The 20,659-nt window shown below is 42.8% G+C and overlaps 1 protein-coding gene across 4 annotated transcripts in view; it reads left to right on the top strand.

Moving 5' to 3' along the window:
• Window positions 1–20,659, top strand: part of SNX29 (sorting nexin 29) — a 520,598-nt gene that overhangs the window by 129,330 nt on the left and 370,609 nt on the right. For all 4 annotated transcript variants that reach the window (XR_012219883.1, XM_073542894.1, XM_073542895.1 and 1 more), the window contains exon 14: window positions 19,162–19,241. Coding sequence is in view for 3 of the 4 variants with exons in the window: in XM_073542894.1 (XP_073398995.1) it covers window positions 19,162–19,241 (80 nt within the window). In the remaining variant the exon portion in view is untranslated. The remainder of the gene's footprint in view (window positions 1–19,161; window positions 19,242–20,659) is intronic.

Below are 20,659 nucleotides of genomic sequence, written 5' to 3'. Positions count from 1 at the left end.
CACCATCTCCACTCACGTCCACTCACTCTTTCACTCCACATACGACCCTTTCTCTCACTCCGTCTCTCATACTCACGCCGTCATCGCCGCTGATCCACGATCCCCGACATCTTCTTCCGCCGGCGCCATCCTGGATCCAGACGTCCTCCACGCCGGCGACATGTTCTTGCGGCGACGCCATTTTGGATCGGCGAAATCCCGCGATAGTCAAGATGGCGTCGCCGCAAGAACATGTCGCCGGCGTGGAGGACGTCGGGATCCAAAATGGCGTCGGCGAAATCTCGCGAGATTTCGCCGACGCCATTTTGGATCCCGACTGCATCCACGCCGGCGACATGTTCCTGCGGCGACGCTATTTTGGATCGGCGAAATCCCGCTATACTCAAGATGGCGTCGCCGCAAGAACATGTCGCCGATGAGGACGACATCGGGATCCAAAATGGCGTCGGCGAAAACTCGCGAGATTTCGCCGACGCCATTTTGGATCCCGACGTCGCCCACGCCGGCGACATGTTCTTCCGGCGACGCCATCTTGATTATCGCGGGATTTCACGATACTCAAGATGGCGTCTCCGCAAGAACATGTCGCCGGCGTGGACAACGTCTGGATCCAGGATGGCGCCGGCGGAAGAAGATGTCGGGGATCGTGGAGCAGCGGCGATGACGGCGTGAGTATGAGAGACGGAGTGAGAGAAGGGGTCGTATGTGGAGTGAAAGAGTGTGTGGAGAAGGTGAAAGGTGAGAGGAGTGTGTGTGTTGAGGGTTAACATGGCAAGAGGTGTGATGCTATCGCATCCTCCCGATGCGATAGCATCGGGCCATAATCTAGTTCATAAATAAGACCCTTGTGGAAAACCACTGTGTTTCTGGTGTATGAGGCTGCGCTTCACAAGTCACACACAGCATTACTTCACGCTACGTTAACAGCAAAACACGTCAGTCGTCCTGTTTATAATTGGAACAACTTTTAAGCAGGTAAAGGATCAGCATCTCTTAAGTCAATGAAATTTTGAAGAAGAATAAAGAACACAATCCACAACCATCGCTTTGGTATAAAAATACTGTATATACCCTTGTATAAGCCGACCCCCCCTAATTTTGCCACAAAACTTCTAGGTGGAAGTTACTCATAGATGGTACTGACAGGTGGAAGTTACTTGTAGATGGAACTAGCAGGTGGAAGTTACTCGTAGATGGTACTGACAGGTGGACGTTACTCGTAGATGGTACTGACAGGTGGAAGTTACTCGTAGATGGTACTGACAGGTGGAAGTTATTCATAGATGGTACTGACAGGTGGAAGTTAATCATAAATGGTACTGACAGGTGGAAGTTACTCGTAGATGGTACTGACAGGTGGAAGTTACTCAGATGGAATTAGCAGGTGGAAGTTACTCGTAGATAGTACTGACAGGTGGAAGTTACTCGTAGATGGAACTAGCAGGTGGAAGTTACTCGTAGATGGTACTGACAGGTGGAAGTTACTCGTAGATGGAACTAGCAGGTGGAAGTTACTCGTAGATGGTACTGACAGCTGGAAGTTATTCATAGATAGTACTGATAGGTGGAAGTTACTCTTAGATGGTACTGACAGTTGAAGTTACTCGTAGATGGAACTAGCCATAGATGGTACTGGTAGGTTGAAATAAGCCCTTCAGTGACCTGCCTCCTACTTCAAATATGACATCTGCTCAGTTAGTATTGTGGTCTAAAAAAACGCTGTGTGCACTGCCTTCTTACGTGCAGCGGCGATTACATCCTAATCTTGTGTGCACTCCCGCACTGGTCCCCAGTGCACAGTGGGCGGCGCATGCTTGTCAAGCGATGATACTGCGCTGACGCCTTTTTGTTGGCTCATTTTTTTGTTACATGTACTTTTATAGACATTTTCAGCGCACATCTATCTATCCATCCATCTATGTGTGTGTATATGTGACGAACACTACACAACTCACGTATGTCAACCTGATGCACTCTACACAACTTACGGATGCCACTACATTATAAAATTCACATACCAGGAAACAGTAGATCAATTCCAAAATGGGGTCACTTGTGGGGGATTTCCTCTGTTTAGACACATTAGGGGCTCTGCAAGCTTTATATAATGCCAGCAGACCATTCCATCGAAGTCTGCATTCCAAAACGTCGCTCCTTTTTGCACCATTCCGTACTCCCAAACAGTTGTTTTCCTCTACATATGGGGAATCCGTGTACTCTGCAGAAATTTTACAACAAATTTTGTGTGTCTAAAGTAAAAATTTTGTGAAAGAAAGTTAAACATTCATTTTTTTTTCCTTCCACGTTGCTTCAGTTTTTATGAAGCACCTGAAGGGTTAATAAACTTCTTGAATGTGGTTTGGAGCACCTTGAGGGGTGCAGTTTTTAGAATGGTGTCACTTTGGGGTATTTTCTGTCATAAATACCCCTCAAAGTCAATTCATTTGTAATGTGATCTCTAAAAAAAAAAAAAAATTTGTAAATCTTGTTGATAAAATGAGCAATCGCTGGTCAACTTTTAACCCTTACAATTTTTTTTGATAGAAAGTTATATTTCCAAAAATTTTTCTGAAGTTTTGTGTGATTTATCTCTCTGATTTCATGGCATAACAATTAAAAGTTTGAAAATTGCAAAAATATTTTCACCAATATACGCAAGTGATATCGAAGAAATTTTACCTATCATGAAGTACAATATGTCACAAGAAAACCATCTCGGAATCGGTGGGATCTATTGAGGAATTTTAAAATTTGGCCTGTTCATTAACAGCCTTGGGGGGGTAAAGTGGTTAAAAAGGGTTTAGAAAGTTGATCAAAACTGCTTTTTGGATTGATTATTTAAAAAAAAGAGGAAAAAAATATAAAAAGGGCTCCTTATTTTGTCATATACACAGCAAAAAAAGGCAAAAGTATTGGAAAAGAAAAGTTCTATTTTTTACAAGACACAAAATAAACGTGTGTACAGCATGCAAGAAAAATGTAAGGAGCAATTTCTATCCTGGACTATATACAATCTGGCCATTCTTCTGTGTGATTATGTCTGTCTCCTTCCAGTACAGCACAGTAGTCGTTTTCGGAAATGATCCTTACAATTATTGTCCGTTTTCCAGCACTTTTTTTTATGTAAAAGACTTTGCTGGCAAGTCAATAAAGTAATGTAAGCAGAATATTTTACACCAAAAAGAGGTAAACATGGTTCATTGCTAATCTTCTCAGCTCTGTAATTGTCTTCCTTCAGCCGGTCCCCGCCATGGAGATAGGCTGCTCATTGAAAAACATTGCTTGCCTAGCGAACACAAAACCTGCAGTTACCGCAACGGATCTTCACTTAATGAATCCGAATGCTATTTTCTCTCGGAGGATGATGCATCTGCAAATAGAAAGTTACTGTCTCCAACTCCTATCTGGATTCAGTGATTGTAAAAAAGACATTTTTTCATGTTTGCAATAACGATGTTGCAGAATTGTCAGTCATGACTTCTCTTCTAAATCTCCGGGAGATACGTAGAGACAGTCTGGTGGACATCACTGAGGCCCATGAAGAAGCAGAGGGCATGAGAACCAGTCCAAGTGATAAACTCCTAGGAACCAGCAGAATTGTATTGCTTGAGTCCTCGCAGGACTGTGGAGTCAGTAAGCCAAACCTCCAACTCCTCAATTTCCCTGACTTCCTCCTCCGTCTCCACAGCCCTGGGTCCTCGGCATTTTATGAAGCATTTTAATACCATGAATACTTAGGCTTTATCTCCTCTGTGGAATTTCTGCAAGAGAAAATCTGCAACAAAATTAATAGCAGTATTGCGGACAATTTTTACAAATCTGGAGTATAAATGGGCATTCTGCACCAATTTGGGTTGCAGATTTTCTCTTTATCACATACATTTAGATTTGGTGCTTATTTTCAGCTCACAAATCTAGAGTGGGGAAATATTTGCTGCGTATACGCTACATAGGAAACATACACTTACGTTTTGGAGGATGCAGCACATAATGTGGGATATTTGCCTAAGCCCCACCTAGTGGAGGCTGCATAAACCAAGAAACGGATAAATTGTCTTCAAGGAAAATTGGGTGAAATCTACAGTTGTAAATCTATAATAAATTGATTTTGTGCTGGAGAAAAAAAAAATATACTCCTATTGGCAGAAAATGCTAGTCCTCCGACTTCAATGCTAAAATTAAAGATACAGTAAATCTCATGCACTGTGAAAAGAAGCAAAGCACAGAAAAACTCGGATACACTTGTCTGCCCCCCAATAGAGCTTTGCAAATTCTGATGACAAAGTTCAACAAGTCTTACATTTGAAAGTGTCAGTCTCAAATCACTAAGGTAAAAAAGTGTTCTTTCCCATCGCTCTTCCCACCATTAAAGGGAATCTGTCACCCTTTTTTTCGACTATTTGCTGCCGGCAAGTTAGATTATACTCACCCGGGGGGGGCGGTCCGGTCCGATGGTTGTCACGGTCCGGTCCGGCGCCTCCCATCTTCATACGATGCCGTCCTCTTCTTTTCTTCCTGTCGAGGCTCCTGCGCAGGCGTACTTTATCTGCCCTGTTGAGTGCAGAGCAGAGTCCTGTAGTGCGCAGGCGTCAGGAGAGGTCAGAGAGGTCTGGCGCCTGCGCACTGCAGTATTCTGCTCTGCCCTCAATAGGGCAGATAAAGTACGCCTGCGCAGGAGCCACGACAGGAAGAAAAGGAGAGGACGGCATCGTATGAAGATGGGAGGCGCCGGATCGAACCGTGACACCCATTGGACCGGACCGCCTCCCCCCCCTGGGTGAGTATAATCTAACTTGTTTTTCTTATCTTTCAGGTTACATCGGAGGTTTATCTACAGCATCACATAATGCTGTAGATAAGCCCCTGATGTCGGTGCTGGCAGCAAATAGTAAAAAAAAAAAAAGGGTGACAGATTCCCTTTAAGCAAAACCCCCTATAGATCTAGAACAGAGGTCTCATATCCAGCTGGGTATATGGGCCGCACATACAAAAAATTAGAGTTTGACATGCTGCATTCTTTGCATGATATGTCTTCAGCCTTGTTACCTTCTTGTAGTAATGTCCTCATCCCTATCACCTTCTTGTAGTAATGTCTCCATCTTGGTCACCTTCTAGTAGTAATATCCCCATCCTGGTCACCTTCGCGTAGAAATGTCCACATCCTGGTCACCTTCTTGTAGCAATGTCTCAATCCTGGTCACCTTCTTGTAGCAGTGTCCACATCCTGGTCGCCTTCTTGTAGTAATGTCCCCATCCTAGTCACCTTCTTGTAGAAATGTCCCCATTCTGGTCACCTTGTAGTAATGTCTCCATCCCGGTCACCTTCTGTAGCAATGTCTCTCTCCTGATCACCCTCTCGTAGTAATGTTCTCATCTTTGTCACTTTCTTGTAGCAATGTCCCCAATGTTGCCGCTCGGAGAACAGTGATCTCTTCCTCCTGCACAGCCGGAGCAGTGCATGGCAGTGACGTAATACGCTACCCTCTCCGACATGCCAACAGTTTTCAAGAGTACGGTATCAGCAAAATGAATGAGATTGCTGAACTCTCATGCAGATGCTGCTTATTTTTTCCTTGCAGCTTTGAAGCGTCAGTGGTTTAATTAAATTTGCAGCTTTTCGAATTTTTCGTAACTTTTGCAGAATTGTCACTCATTCAGATATACAGTAAATGCATCAAAAACGTAGAAAAACTCACCTGCCGAAAAACCTGCTGCAGATACTAAACATTTGCACATACTGAGAGTATGTGGTCACATTGAGTATTTGCAGCAGGTTTTTCTACAGCAAAAACCAGAGTGTTGGCAGGAAACCGCTGCGTAAAATGCGCTCGTGTTTTTGTTGCATTTTTATGTGCATTTTCTCCATTCATTTGAAAAAGTGGAAAACACGGCAAAACGTTAAAAGATTCTGGCAAATACGGGAGTTTTGGTAGACAAAATGCTATGCAATATAGGCGTGTTTTTGCGGCGTTATTTTGGCGTGGTTTTTGATGCTTTTTCCCCCCATTCGTGTGAATAAAGCGCTAAAAGAACTGACGTGCTTCAGATTTGAAACTGCTGGTTTTTTTCCCCATATTTGTTCTATTTTTGTTTTTCACGGATAGGACGTATTCCATGAGGCTGTTCACATGTCGGTTTGCAAAAAACAGTCTCTGGAAAAAAAACAAAACACAGCGACATATCCTTTCTTGATTTGTTTTTGTGGATCACCAATGCAACTCGATGGGTCAGTGGAAAAATAAAATGGATGCAGTTCAGGTTTTATCCATGTGCTGTTTTTTTCATACCAGAAAATCTGATGACATATTGATGGAAAAAAGGACTAAACACCGGGGAAAATTTTAATCTCGTGCTTTCGAGAACCTTGACACTATAGATTTTTTTTTCTCTGTTACCACCAGAAATGACACTGTCCCTATTTTTTTACCTAAACAGTGTGCAGAGAATCTCTTCCTCTTCGTAATTGAATCTGCTCATCAGGGTTTCTAAAATTTGGCAACTCTAGTTTCCTTCTCTGCTGTAGTTTCTCTTGCCCATATGGCAAGTGTGTACCAGCTCAATTTTCAGTGTAATTTCAAGGAAAGTTAGTTGTCACAATTTCTGGGTGTTCCTGCTGTTGGCCAACATCTGTTTCTGTAAAAACTGAAAATTCAGTCTGCTGCTTTTGTGTCGAGTTTGTGTCTCGTCATTGATGTGTGTACTCACAGCCGGTACATTGCTTTCTTACGCCATGCCGAATATAAAACTTTTCTGAAAGTGTAATATTTACACTCCTAGGTTGTAGACCCCAAATACTGTAATGTGTTCTAACTAGTGATGAGCGTAAGTGCAAGTTACTCGAGTTTGCTTAGGGTGCTCAAGTATGCATCGAGTATCGCGGGTTCTCTAGTGACATGTCCTAGTCCTTGTGGCCACATGTTTTGCAGCTGTTAGACACCCATAAAACATGTGAGGATTGCCCATGTTTGTCCATAGGACCCTGTGAGCCCAGGCTTTAAAATAATAAAAAAAAAGTAATTGACCCCATGGGTCCACCAGAGGACATCGCCTTTGGAGCTGATTTTGAAATATCTCACTTGATCTCTTTGATTGTTCAGTTTCTTAAAACACCTATGTGGAGGAAGGGGGAATTTAATGGCAGCTTACAGTCCTCCTGAAAAAAATGTGTAACTGTAGCAGGAATCCTGGCTCAGCTGGTGGCCCTGCCTTCTCCGCTTCAAAGGAGAAAGTCACACCCTCACCAGCTTAGCTAGTGTCCAAACCATGCGGTGTAAATGCTTTGTTCAGAAAGCTAGGATTTCATAAGGAGAATATGGACTTATCATATGTCCTAGCCACACACCAGTTACATTTTCGAGATCTCTGGAATTGGCCGAACGCATTCCAGGGCCTCAATCCTTTCTAGCACCCCTGGGTGGGTCGATATAAAGAATGGCTGGTAGGAGCCAGATATCAAAGCAGTGTTTGGTCTTAACGTGTGGCAGGAGCCTGGGTGAATCCAATGGCGCCTCCCTAGAACCTTCCATTAAGGAGTTAGGTTTTGGAGTTTTAGCAGCTAGATGCAAGGGTAGAGGATTTGGTCTAGCCCAGGGCAGGAGGGGAGTGACCACCAAGGGGTTAAATGCTTGTGTAAACCATGCCTATTGCTTTTTCTCTGGAGAGGTCACAACAAAGTATTGTGTGGGGAGAAGTAAAAGGAACAGAGGGGATCTCAAGTGCCTCCCATGTGGCAGCCCCTCCTCCACAATCTAGGCCTTTGATCTGACTGGTAACTGACTCTTATATTCTGCATACATTGTATTCGCACTATTTGTATTTGCATGTCTGACCTTTGTATATGTATAACTATTTTGTATATAGTGTTTTGTCTAGTGTGCCCTTAAGGTAACTAAATATATCATTTAACCTTGAGCTGCTCTTTTATCTCCATCCACGAATCCACACGTCCGTGTTCTCGACTTAACTTTCCATGCTACCGGGCTGGTTTCTGGCTCAATATAATCCTGTTAACGAACCGAGCTTATATGTAGTGAGGAACTGGTGGCAGTTTCACTGGTGCTAGTGAAAGGAGCCTGTCAGGATTGTGAGCAAGTGTGGTTCTATGTCAGCAACTGCGTGCACCACATCCTCTCACTCCCTGTGCCTCTCTGGGCCCTTTTGGACAGGGGGTGCCTGTGTATAACTGTGCCAAGCTGACCTTGCATGTTCCCAGGGGTGCGAAACGTCACGTTGGTGCAAGTGAGGAGAGAGTACCACGTGATCCCTTGTTTGTACTAGTGACGTCAGACGGGGTGGTGAGGTGCAGCTTCTTCACATGTGGTGGCAGCGGTGTTATTCTGTGTGATCTCATTAGTGCCGTCCTTCACATGTGGTGGCAGCGGTGGGATTCTGCGTGATCTCTCCGGTGTCATCCTTTACAACCTACGCAACTTTTTTTGCCCTTTCCTTTCCTTAAATGTTCAAAATTAGCAAGAAGTTAGAGGACCTGTCCCTTAATATAAGTATATAATTTTACCTGGTATAAACGCTGCTTTTCTTTTGATTCTGATATTACTTTTATTTTGTTTCTGTCCCTCTCTGTTCTAGAGATAAGGCCCTGTCTTCCTTCTATATAAATCTAGACACCAATTCATCAAAGCAATCTCACCTCAACATTTTTCGAAATTGCATAAAGATTTAGTGCCTTTTGCCACTTTAACACCAGTTTCTTCCAGCTCCTCCAAAATGGGCAGGAAGGGGGCGTGACGCCACAACTCGTCCCATTAATGACTACCTGTGGCACTCTAGTCTGAGACTGGAGTAAGATTGCTGAGGAGGCACAAACCACTCATCAGGCGCTACTGATTTTTTAAAAGGCGTTTACCTCTTAATGAACCAGGAACGTCTGATTCCTACACGTCCCTCATCAAGAAAATCACCGTTCTTGATGAATTGGAGCCCTAATCTTTTTATACAAGTGGGCGTGATCATCATTTTTTATTTTATTTTTTAAATTGGAATTTGCTTGAGGCTGATGCCCACTTGGCTGGAAAGCCATATCTCAGAAATGGAGACGCACAGGAAAGAAAAAAAAAAAACAATGACAGATTAAGGAGCTCAGCGGCATTTATATCAAGTAGAAAAGTTACAAATTTATAGCAAGTGACAGGTTCTCCTAGAAAAAAAAAAAAAAAAGCTAAAAAATCCTTTGTTTAGCCATTTTAACATTGTCGTGCAATGCTCTCTGTCCATGATAATTTCAGAGCTAGAAAAATGTCTTGTTTCTGCAAAGCAGGGGGTCTATAGTCAAATTCTCCTCTAGTTACACCATTGATCGTCCCAGCGACGTTTCGTATTTACAGTAGAATCCATGGGTCATTTATTGATTAGCTTCTCTCTAGGTCTACAGAATAATGTCATTTTCTAACTCGCTCCTTAAAGATCTGTATTGATTAGTTATGAGCGAGTGTCCTTGGAAAAGGTGTTATCTGAGCATGCTCATGTCTTAATCGAGTATATTCGGCGTGCTCGAAAAATATGCTTGAGTTGCCGCCGCTGCATGTCTCACGGCTGTTCGACAGTCGCGTGAGACAATCCCTACATCTATTGTGACTGTCAAACAGCCGCAAGACATGCTGCCGCTGGGACTCAAGCATGTTATTCGAGCACACCGAAGACACTCTATTAGCACCCGAGCATGCTCAGATAACACCTTATCCCAGCACGCTAGCTCATTTCTAGTATTGATATGTTTTTCTAATCTCATAAACCTAAGAAGAGTATGGGGTGGCTTTGACTTGTTATTTCTGCAAATTAGCAGTTTTTAAAGAGTACTTGTATTTGGTGTCCCTACCTGGTCACAGGATTGCCGTGATCAGGGGCATTTTATTCCAGCTTTCGCTATTCTTTACCTTGCACGTTGGTATTTGACACTGTATTTAAAAACAAACAGCAGATTCCTCGGGGAATCCTTCCTAAAACATGCTTTTCTCCTGTCGGCAATCCTGTCCTCTTTCAGTGACGAAAGTCTAAAGACATGACAAGACTATGGAGTTTTTTTGCGAGAAATCTTTCTGGTTAGAACAGCTAAATGATGCCATCTGAGATGACATTTATTGCAAGACACCAAATTTCTGAGCTTTTGTTTTTTAGAAGCAATATAACAGGTGTTCATGTCTATGAGATTGACAGTATTGATGTCACTGGGTACTTTTTATAGCAAAAGACATCTCCTAGGGCTTAAAAGCACATGGCTGAAATAGGGATTCAGTCCACAGATTCACGGATTGTTACCTTTTATATTGATTTTGTAAGTCTATGTATTCTTACATTTCTGTATTAATTGAACAATCAATCTATTTTTCAGCATGTACAGTGACTTGCAAAAGTATTCACCCCCTTGGCTTTTTAACAATCTTTTTGCATTACAACCCATGTTTAAATATTTTTGTATTCTGATTTGTGTGATGCATCAGCACTAAATAGTCTTAGTTGGTGAAGTGAGAAAAATACAGGCATAGATTACATTTATGGGATCAAATAACTAGAATTTGGCATGTGCATATGTATTCAACCTGTTTGCTATGAAGCCCCTAAAACTTCCTGGTGCAAGCATTTCCTTCATAAGTCACATGCTTGGTGAAAGTAAGTCCCCCTGTGAGCAATCTAAATGTCACATGTCTGTCAGTATATACACTTTACCTTTTCTGAAAGGCCATAAGGGCTGCAACATATTAAGGAAGAGGCACCACTAACCAAACACCATGAAGACCAAGGAGATCTCCAAACAAGTCAATGACAAAGTTGTTGAGAAGTGCAAGTCAGGGTTAGGTTATAAAAACATATCCCAATCTGATGATCCCACAGAGCACGATCAAATCCATTATCATCCAATGGAAAGAACATTGTACCACTACAAACCTGCCAAGAGAGGACCACCCACCAAAACTCTCAGCCCGGGAAAGGAGAGCATTAGAAGCAGCACAGAGACCAAAGGTAACTCTGACGGGGCTGGAGAGTTCCCAAGCAGAGACTGGAGTATTTGTTCATATATTCCACAATGTGCCGTACACTCCATAGAAATGGCCTTTATGAAACAATGGGCAGAAAAAAGCTTTTACCTACAAATATTGTAAGGCTTATTTTGAGTTTGTCGAAAGACCTATGGGAGACTGCCCAAATGTATTGATGAAGGTGTAGAGGTCAGATGAGACCAAAATTGAACGTTTTGGCCACCAAGGTAAACGCTATGTCTGATGCCAAACTGACAGCTCATCACCCCAAGATCACCATCACCACAGTGAAACATGGTGGTGGCAGGATGTTGCTGTTGGGATGTTTTTAGGCATCAGGGACACGAAAATTTGGTCTGAGTTAAGAGGAAGATGGGTGGTGTGAAATACAGGGATATTCTTGTGCAAAAGCTGTTTCAGACGGTCAGTGATTTGAGATGGAGAAGGAGGTTCAAGATTGCTGTTCACCAGAGGAAACCACCTAACTTGAAGGAGGTGGAGCAGTTTTACCTTGAGGAATGGGAAAAATCCCAGTGGCAAGAAATCTCAGAGACTTATGCAAAGTAACTTGCAGCTGTAAATGCCGCTAAAGGAGGCTCTACAAAGTACTGACTTTAGGGGAGTGATGGCAAACCTATGGCACACGTGCCAGAGAGGGCACGAAGAGCCCTCTCAGCTGGCACGTGGCCTCGCCTCACTGATCCGGAGCTGCAGCTTCCTGGCTGCCTCTCACGCATCAAGCGACGCGGCCGCGGAGCTGAATGATGATGTCATCCAGCTGCAGCTGCGCTGCTCAAAGTGTGAGAGGAAATGAGAGCCGAGGAAGCTGCCGGCACTCAGAGAGGTGAGTGTGGCCGCTTGTGTGTGTGTGGCCGCTGGTGTGTGTGTGTGGCCGCTGGTGTGTGTGTGTGGCCGCTGGTGTGTGTGTGTGGCCGCTGGTGTGTGTGTGTGGCCGCTGGTGTGTGTGTGTGGCCGCTGGTGTGTGTGTGTGGCCGCTGGTGTGTGTGTGTGGCCGCTGGTGTGTGTGTGGCCGCTGGTGTGTGTGTGTGCGGCCGCTTGTGTGTGTGTGTGGCCGCTTGTGTGTGGCTGCGTGTGTGTGTGTGGCCGCGTGTGTGTGTGTGTGTGTGCGGCTGCTGGTGTGTGTGTGTGTGTGTGTTTGTCAATGATGGGGAGAGGGCCAGTGATGGGGAGAGGGCCAATGATGGGAGTGATGGGGAGAGGGGAATGATGGAGGTGGTGGAATGGGCAATTTCTACATGAAGGGGATCATTATGGGGCATTTCTACATGAAGGGGATCACGATGGGGCATTTCTACATGAAGGGGATCATGATGGGGCATATTTCTACATGAAGGGGATCATGATGGGGCATATTTCTGCATGAAGGGGATCATGATGGGGCATATTTCTACATGAAGGGGATCATGATGGGGCATTGGGCACGTGTTGGTACTTCCTCATAAATAATTGGGTTTTAGGTTGCAGTTTGGGCACTCGGTCTCAGAAAGGTTCGCCATCACTGCTTTAGGGTGTTGATATGTTATACACACTGAAGTTTTCAGTTAGCTTTCCCTATTTGTTTGCTTCACAATAAATAGAAAACCAAATGTTCACAATTGCAGGCTTGTTCTTTACATGAAATGATGCAAACACTCACAAAAAAACACAGTGAAATTCCAGGTTGTGAAGTAGCAAAACATGAAAAATGCCAAGGAGATGAATACTTTTGCCAGCCACAGTACAATTTTTGTGTTTTTTTTAATTTTATTTTATGCAGAAAAAAAAGCTAGATGAATATTCTACCAAATTATCAGATTTTCTTTTTTTTTCTTTATAGACTTGTATGGAATAGGTCACAGCTTTGATCATTTATGACGATACTGAAAGGGTCCTCCGGAATAGAGACTACTCAGAGATCAGCTGGCGAAAAGCTTTTAGGAATTGAAAGCTTTTATAAGAGTGGTCGTAAATGGCTGCACATCCAGTTGGAAGAATGTCTCAAGTGGGGTACCACAGGGCTCTGTCCTGGGCCCTGTATTGTTCAACATCTTTATCAACGATTTAGATGAAGGAATTGAGGGTAAACTGATTAAATTTGCTGATGACACAAAGCTAGGAGGGATAGCTAATACTAGAGAAGAGAGAGAGAGGATTCAAAAAGATTTAAATAAACTGGAGAAGTGGGCAGCAACTAGCAGAATGGTTTTTAACAGGGAGAAATGCAAAGTACTACATCTGGGCAATAAAAATGGAAAAAGCATATATAGAATGGGAGGAATAGGGCTAAGTGACAGCACATGTGAAAAAGACTTGGGTATACTAATAGATCACAGACTGAATATGAGTCAACAGTGTGATGCAGCAGCAAAAAAGGCAAATGCAATTCTAGGATGTATTAACAGAAGCATACAGTCTAGATCACGTGAAGTCATTATTTCCCTCTACTCCTCTTTGGTCAGACCTCATCTGGAATATTGTGTCCAGTTTTGGGCACCACATTTTAAAAAAGACATCAACAAACTGGAGCAAGTTCAGAAAAGAGCGACCAGAATGGTGACCGGTCTGCAAACCCTGTCTTATGAGGAAAGGTTGCAGGATTTGGGAATGTTTAGTTTGCAAAAGAGAAGACTGAGAGGAGACTTAATAGCTGTCTACAAATATCTAAAGGGCTGTCACATTGTAGAAGGATCAACTTTATTCTCATTTGCACAAGGAAAGACTAGAAGCAAAGGGATGAAACTGAATGGGAGGAGACACAGATTAGATATTAGAAAAAACTTTTTGACAGTTAGAGTGATCAATGAGTGGAACAGGCTGCCACGAGAAGTGGTGAGTTCTCCTTCAATGGAAGTCTTCAAACAGAGGCTGGACAGACATCTGACTGGGATGATTTAGCGAATCCTGCTTTGAGCAGGGGGTTGGACCAGATGGCCCAGGAGGTCCCTTCCAACTCTACGATTCTATGATTCTATGATTCTATGATTCTATAATGGAAATCCTTTTGCTAGTGTCAGAGTGACTTTAAGATATCCAGGTGCATTGGAAGAAAAAAAAAAACATTTCAATAAATTTTCGGTAAAACAACTTTCTCCGTTTTACCAGTGGAGAATTGATTGCAAAGTGACGAGCGTAGGCTGCACGGCAGGTCAGGGATATTGTGTGTAAAAGAGTAACTGAAAGTGACCTTTTGCCATTCATGAGTTTTATCAGCTTTGTGGTTGCACGCAATAAAAATGCACAATAGATTGATGATTCTGTACAGACTGAAGCTGATCAGTGTGCGTAGGCAGGTTGCTGTCTTATTACGCTGTGGCTGTCCCAGTGTTTCTTATGTCAAGACTTAAGCCCAAAGCTCCAGGAAAAATCCAAATTGGCGTAGTTTTTAAAAGAATAAAAAAAAAATAGACGTAAGTAGAAACCCCACAGCTCTCCAGTCAACGCATACATAAATTTTCTGCCTGAAGAAGAATGGAGAGTAGTGGAGTATGTCTATCCCACACAGGTAACTGAGGAGAAAAATCTATGTGAACATATATACAGCAGAGCAGGACGCCCTTAGGAGAACCTTAGAGAGTGAGAGATACGCTTAGTTTGCTTGTAAAGAAAATCTGTGTCATGAAAATTAATTTTATAGATAGCAAGCTTATTTTTTTTTCCTTTTTGTTATTAATATTTGGATAACCCGTTTTAAACCAAAATAAGGAAAATACTAAATAAATTCAACTGGAAAAAAATGCTTTTTATCTAAAAATAAAACCAACATTTTGGCTATCTTTTGCTATAGGCTTCAGCCACCCAGTCACCTGTGGAAAATGTTCTAGTTATTCTAGGAGAACCTTTATTTACTTGTAGCAGGCGCCAGAGTCAGTATGTAAAGGAGTTCACCACTTTGTTATTGATGACTAATGTTGGGCAGATCGATTTACTCGACTCTAGTCCATTGGCCAGCTCAGTAGTCTCTGAAACACACCGCAGGCCTTGATACAGCAGGATCCTGGTTGTTCCTGTTTGGGGGAAATCCCACCTCCTCATACTGAACCCCCTTGACCTATATGCTGTGAATATAGCCTATACGTCTGATGAAGGATCTTCACCTGAAACGTTAATACTGGATGTTACTAATGGATATGAAATACTGACAAGAAATCCTATTTAAAGCATCTCCAAGTGCCTTTACGTATTGAGTTCCTTCACAATGTCTACTAGTAGTCTCTGGAGTTGAGGTTTGCGAATCGTGCCTCCCGAGATGGGAACACCAGCGCGTCTTCCGAGATGCCAGGCTGGTGGGACGTCATCTATGCATCACACCACAATGATGACGTTTCGCCGTGGACTACGGAAGGAAACAGATTTGCACAATGCTTGGCATCCCGTCTTGTGGCCAGAGTCTACTGACTTTCTGGTGGACCAAAGTCCTGCAAATTGGTCCACCCAACTCTATCGACGACCTATCCTTCTTTAAATAAGAGCTGAGATGTAGCACTTGGCAATGGCCAGTACATACTGAATAGATAGAGCTGTACTAATTTTAGCTCCTTGCAGTTTACATCTGGCCACTAGCTGATAACTGGAGCTGATAAGCTGATCATTTAGTGTTCAAAGTGTAAGATTCCAACCAATCTGATATTGATGACCTATGTTACAGAGCGGTCATCAGTATTAAAGTAATGGACAGCCATTTTATGATGAGTAGAGTTTTCAATAAGTAATTTTTTGTCACTGTTATTTCAACAAGTATGGATTTCTGCAACAGTCCCTTTTATTATTTGTTGTGTAGCTAGATATAAGGAATTTGGTAATTTCTAAAATAGGTTAGAAAATGGATCATTAGGTCAGGCGAGCACCAAGAAGTCCTGATAAAACGAAGATTTAGGTTTTGTCTGGAATGAGCTGTTTAAGGTAGATCAAAAAAAGTCCGTATGGTAAGTCTTATTTGTATAATGAAAACTTATTTCCAATCAAAGAAAGGAAAATACCTAAGAAAAAAAACAAAAAGTCCCCTAACCCTATAAAAAAATAGTTTATCAGCTGATTACCCTGCTCCCAGTACCCCCACCGGCTGCTGCTGGAGAATCATGTTAATGGATGTCCATGTAGAACAAGGACAGCTTAGATCCGCCAAAATATAATCGCCTCTTATAGATCTTCTCTCCATCCCAGCTAATACAGAGGTCTCCTCAGAAAAGGGAGCACTTCTGCAATGTCTGTATGTCCTGGGACATGTAGAGAGATGAGGTATCTTCATTAAAAATGTAGATTAGCCTGGAAGTTTCATATATAAAATTATCCTTTTTGAAGTTATGCTACAATATACAGTAGGCCCAACAAAAGCACCACCTGCATGGCCGGTTCCCCAACATCGACAGTCCAATCTTACATTTTCCCGTAACAGGCATAATCTCCTCTCAGGGTTCCATAGGTATAAAATTTCCTTAACAACAGTATATACTGTACCTGTCTGTAGCACAAATCGCTTCTACACAAACAAGCTGTGGAGTCGAGCTTCCAAATTCCACAATTATCTCCAAAGTAATGGGATGAGGTTCTAGAGTCCCCCTTACATGTTTCTCCTGCAATGTACTCTACTTCTTCATCTTCCCAACGATTGCAGAAAATGTCAAGATTATTACACAATAGATGCTACCAATGTATGTTGATTAATGCCAGTTTTTGACTTGTAGCTTCTTCGGTTTAGTCATTTTTTTTGGAAGCGTTGGATATTACCATAGCCCTTTTTCTACATACACTAGAGGTCTGCTTCTTGGGCCTTCTGGATGAAACCATACAGCTTCATCTTACCGACATGCGACAAACTTTATTTCTTGCACATAAGTGATAGCCCATTGTGGATGGAGGACAGATGCTCATCTCTTAGCCAATGGAAAAAAAATTCTAAACGCCGTTGTGCAAAATGAAAAAAAAATGCTGAAAAATAAGGGTTGCATGCAAAAGTTTTCTAGAGTATAGGGAGCTTAGGGAAACTCTTAGAGTCTGCTTGACCTCTAGACTTGGCAAAAGGATATAAAGGGTAATATACCCTATCTGCGTACTTTTCTAATAGCCAACCATGTCAAATGGTTTCAACCTGGAAGTGTACAATTACTGCTATTCATTCTAATATATGACTAAAGTTGTGTCTTATTACCTGCTCTATGATCATCAAAAACTACACATGCACAGTATGTTTTAGTATTGTTTTGTTGTATTGCATACTTATGCTCTGGGTTCAATAAAAAGTTAAAACAAATTATGTGTTATTGTGACTTTGTAGGGAATGTTATTTTATGATTATGGTCTCCATGATCAATCAAGTGATGTCCTCAGGGGACCCAGTTATCAGCTTGACTCGAAGGTTTCGTCTGTCCACACCAATATTTCTAGGCAATGTCAAGCCAAGTTCTCGCTAGTAAAAGAAAGATCAGCCATGCACGTGAACAAAATAAGAGATGCCGAGAATTGGTGGGAAAGGGCATATCTCTAACTTTTCAAGATGGAGAAGTAGAACATAAGTATTTGTTTACAAGCCATCCAGCAATAGTATCCCAAAACCAAGGCACTGCAAAAAGGGAAATAAGGAAAAGTCATCTTTGACAGTTATCAGCCCATACTTATCACTTGGCCCTGTACTATAGACCCCCTAGGGTGCATATTCTACAAGTTGACGAGAGGAACCTGTCAGCAGAATTTAGGTCCCTATATGGCCACCGACCTGTTATCAATGATGGTGACAGGTTCACAATGAGTATCTACGTTCCAACAAATTCAGCAAAACAGTGACCAGCGGTGAGAAGTCAAAAAGTTGGCTGTTTTCCAGAAATGTCAGACTTTGCCAGTCCTCCTGGCTTGATAGGCACCCTGAAAATAGCGCATTGAAGGTAGATTTTCCCGCTTCATCTACATTTACCGTACACATATGCCATTGCTGAAGGAGGTGGCTTGTGAGGTTGTATCCGATATTTAAGATGTCAATCAAGCCGGGAGGGTGACTGGACAGCGTGGCTAGAAGAGCAGCTCCACCACCCAATTGAATACAACATTCAAAGTTATTTTTGTGTTATGCTGTATATGCCGAAGGGTAGAAGATCATCTTCGTGATGCCATCACCATCCTGGATAACAGGTTTGCAGCCTAACACTTGCTGATGGTTCCTTTAAGGGGAATCTGTCACCGGAAATTTGCAGGCTATATAAATGCCCTGTGTCCGGTCCGATGGGTGGTGTTTTTTCTTCTTTTCTCCACCCCATCCGTGGCCGCTGTCCGTGATATTTTCCGGAATTAGAGTAGTTCTACATGTTTCACGCATGCGCAAAGCAATCTTGCCTCGCGCACGTGCAGTATGCTTTCCCCAACTGCAGGCAAAGCCGAAAATCATTACTGCGCATGCGCCGGTACATTATGTCCATTATGGAACACAGCGAAGTACTTCCGGGACATAGCGTACCGGCAAATTTCCGGTGACAGATTCCCTTTAAGTCTAGGGTCACACCACTGTATTGCTTCTCATCCAAGAGAATCAGGCCACTTATGCTTATCAGAGTGTGCTCCGATTTTCTTGGATGAGAAGATGAAGAAGCTTCTCCATTCTGTCAGTCCATGAAAATCTTCCTACACTCGGATAGTGCAGTCCGAATTTTTTTTTTTCCACTCACTCACTGACTTTCATGGCCGAGTTATTGCCTACAAAGCCTGCAGAAAAAAAAGGAGAGCGAATCAAAAATGCAAAGTTTGAACATAGTCTTAGGTTACATATGTATATTTACTCTTGCTGCTCCAAGGTACAGCCTCCTGCTCACATTGCTAATATCAGAGCTATTACATTAATCATCACTGCCCATTGTGTATGTGTCCTACACATGTCTAATTTTCTTTAATATGTAAATGCAGCTGTCAGCTTGTCTTGGTAAAAGGAGCCTTCCTTTCCTATATCTTACTCCTGTAATTCCCTGTAAGCAGGAGTGTATTCCATGACACTTGCTGATTTATGGGCTTTGTTGGAGTGAGCGGTGGCCGGTGCGAGAGTGGCTGCCCCCTTATGTGGAGATAATTGGCGCACTTTAAATATTACAATCATCTGTCTGTTATTTCAGAAATGTTTGCATTACCAGGCGCCGCACTATAAATCCTGTACGATGACAGCATGATGCATTGTGTTCCCGTTCTTTTTGGACAGGGAAAACGAGGTGTTGAAGGTGCAGCTGAAGAAGTATGTCGGCGCGGTGCAGATGCTGAAGAAAGAGGGGCAAAATGACGGTAAGGAAAGGCTAGAGTATTATGTCACTGTAATGAATTGTAAAATAATGCTGCTCAGTGCTACAATTCACTCCGAAAAGAAATCTTTGTAAGGGTCTCTAGTTTCTCTTAGGCTATGTTCACATGTTGCGAACTTGTAGCATTTTTTTTTTCTGCAGGCAGAACCTGTTGTAAAGAAGCTGCTTCCAATAAAGCAGTTTTCGCTCCATTTTATTAATCAAAAACCCATGATTGTTGGGGTTTTGTTTTTTTGCAAGTTCTCATTGCTTGCTATGGGTGAAAGAATGCTACAAAAATTTGCATTAAAAAAAACGCAACGTGTTAACGTAGACTTATGGTGTCTTGATGGACCTGTCGTTTTCTCCTTATAAAATCGATTTAGTTTTGGAGAAATCATCAGGCAAAATAAGGCGCGCTGTACCATAAGATAGTCCTAAGGTCTAGACAGTAGAAAATGGGGAAAATACATTTTTACTATGAAATAAAACGGTGTAAAGTGGAGGGGTCGTTATTAGTGAGGAGAGAACGTGCTGGGATAAGGTGTTATTTGAGCATGCTCGGGTGGAGGGGATCACAGTTGTATAGCAAATAATAACAATTGATCAGCATTAAAAAGTGCTCCGATATACACTCAGTCTAAGTAGTGAGCACATTATGGCGCAATATTCATTTTAATATTTTTAGTGGATGATTGTCTTGAATAACATCATAGAATCATAGAGTTGGAAGGGACCTCCTAGGCCATCTGGTCCAACCCCCTGCTCAAAGCAGGATTCGCTAAGGCTACTTTCACACTAGCGTCGTGCGACGTACGTCGCAATGCGTCGTTTTGGAGAAAAAACGCATCCTGCAAAGTTGCGCGCAGGATGCGTTTTTTCTCCATTGAGTTGCATTAGCGACGCATTGCGACGTATGTCCACACGTCGTATCCATCGTGCGACGGATGCGTCGTGTTTTGGCGGCCGCGACGCACACAAAAACGTTACATGTAACGTTTTTTGTGCATCGTGTCCGCCATTTTCGACCGCGCATGCGCGGCCGACACTCCGCCCCATCCTCCCTGGACATTACAATGGGGCAACGGATGCGTTCAAAAACTGCATCCGCTGCCCCCATTGTGCAAAACTTTCACAACGTGCGTCGGTACGTCGCCCCGACGCATGGCGACGTACGGCGCACGACGCTAGTGTGAAAGTAGCCTAAATCATCCCAGACAGATGTTGTCCTGCCTCTGTTTGAAGACTTCTATTGAAGGAGAACTCGCCACCTCTAATGGCACCACCTCTCGTCAGTGTGCAATCCGATAAAAAATGGGACCGAACTCGTCTGATGTATACACTTGTGTAAGAGAGCCCTTCTAATGGTAATCTTTGTAAGGGAGCCAGTGGAAGTCTCCGTCTCACCGTTCAAGACCATTA

The sequence above is a fragment of the Dendrobates tinctorius genome, unplaced genomic scaffold (genome assembly GCF_039654945.1).
Source record: "Dendrobates tinctorius isolate UK_male_01 unplaced genomic scaffold, ASM3965494v1 ptg000129l, whole genome shotgun sequence".
NCBI classification, from domain to species: domain Eukaryota; kingdom Metazoa; phylum Chordata; class Amphibia; order Anura; family Dendrobatidae; genus Dendrobates; species Dendrobates tinctorius.
The sequence above is the reverse complement of the archived record's forward strand: the minus strand, read 5'-3'. Positions and strand labels throughout refer to the sequence as shown.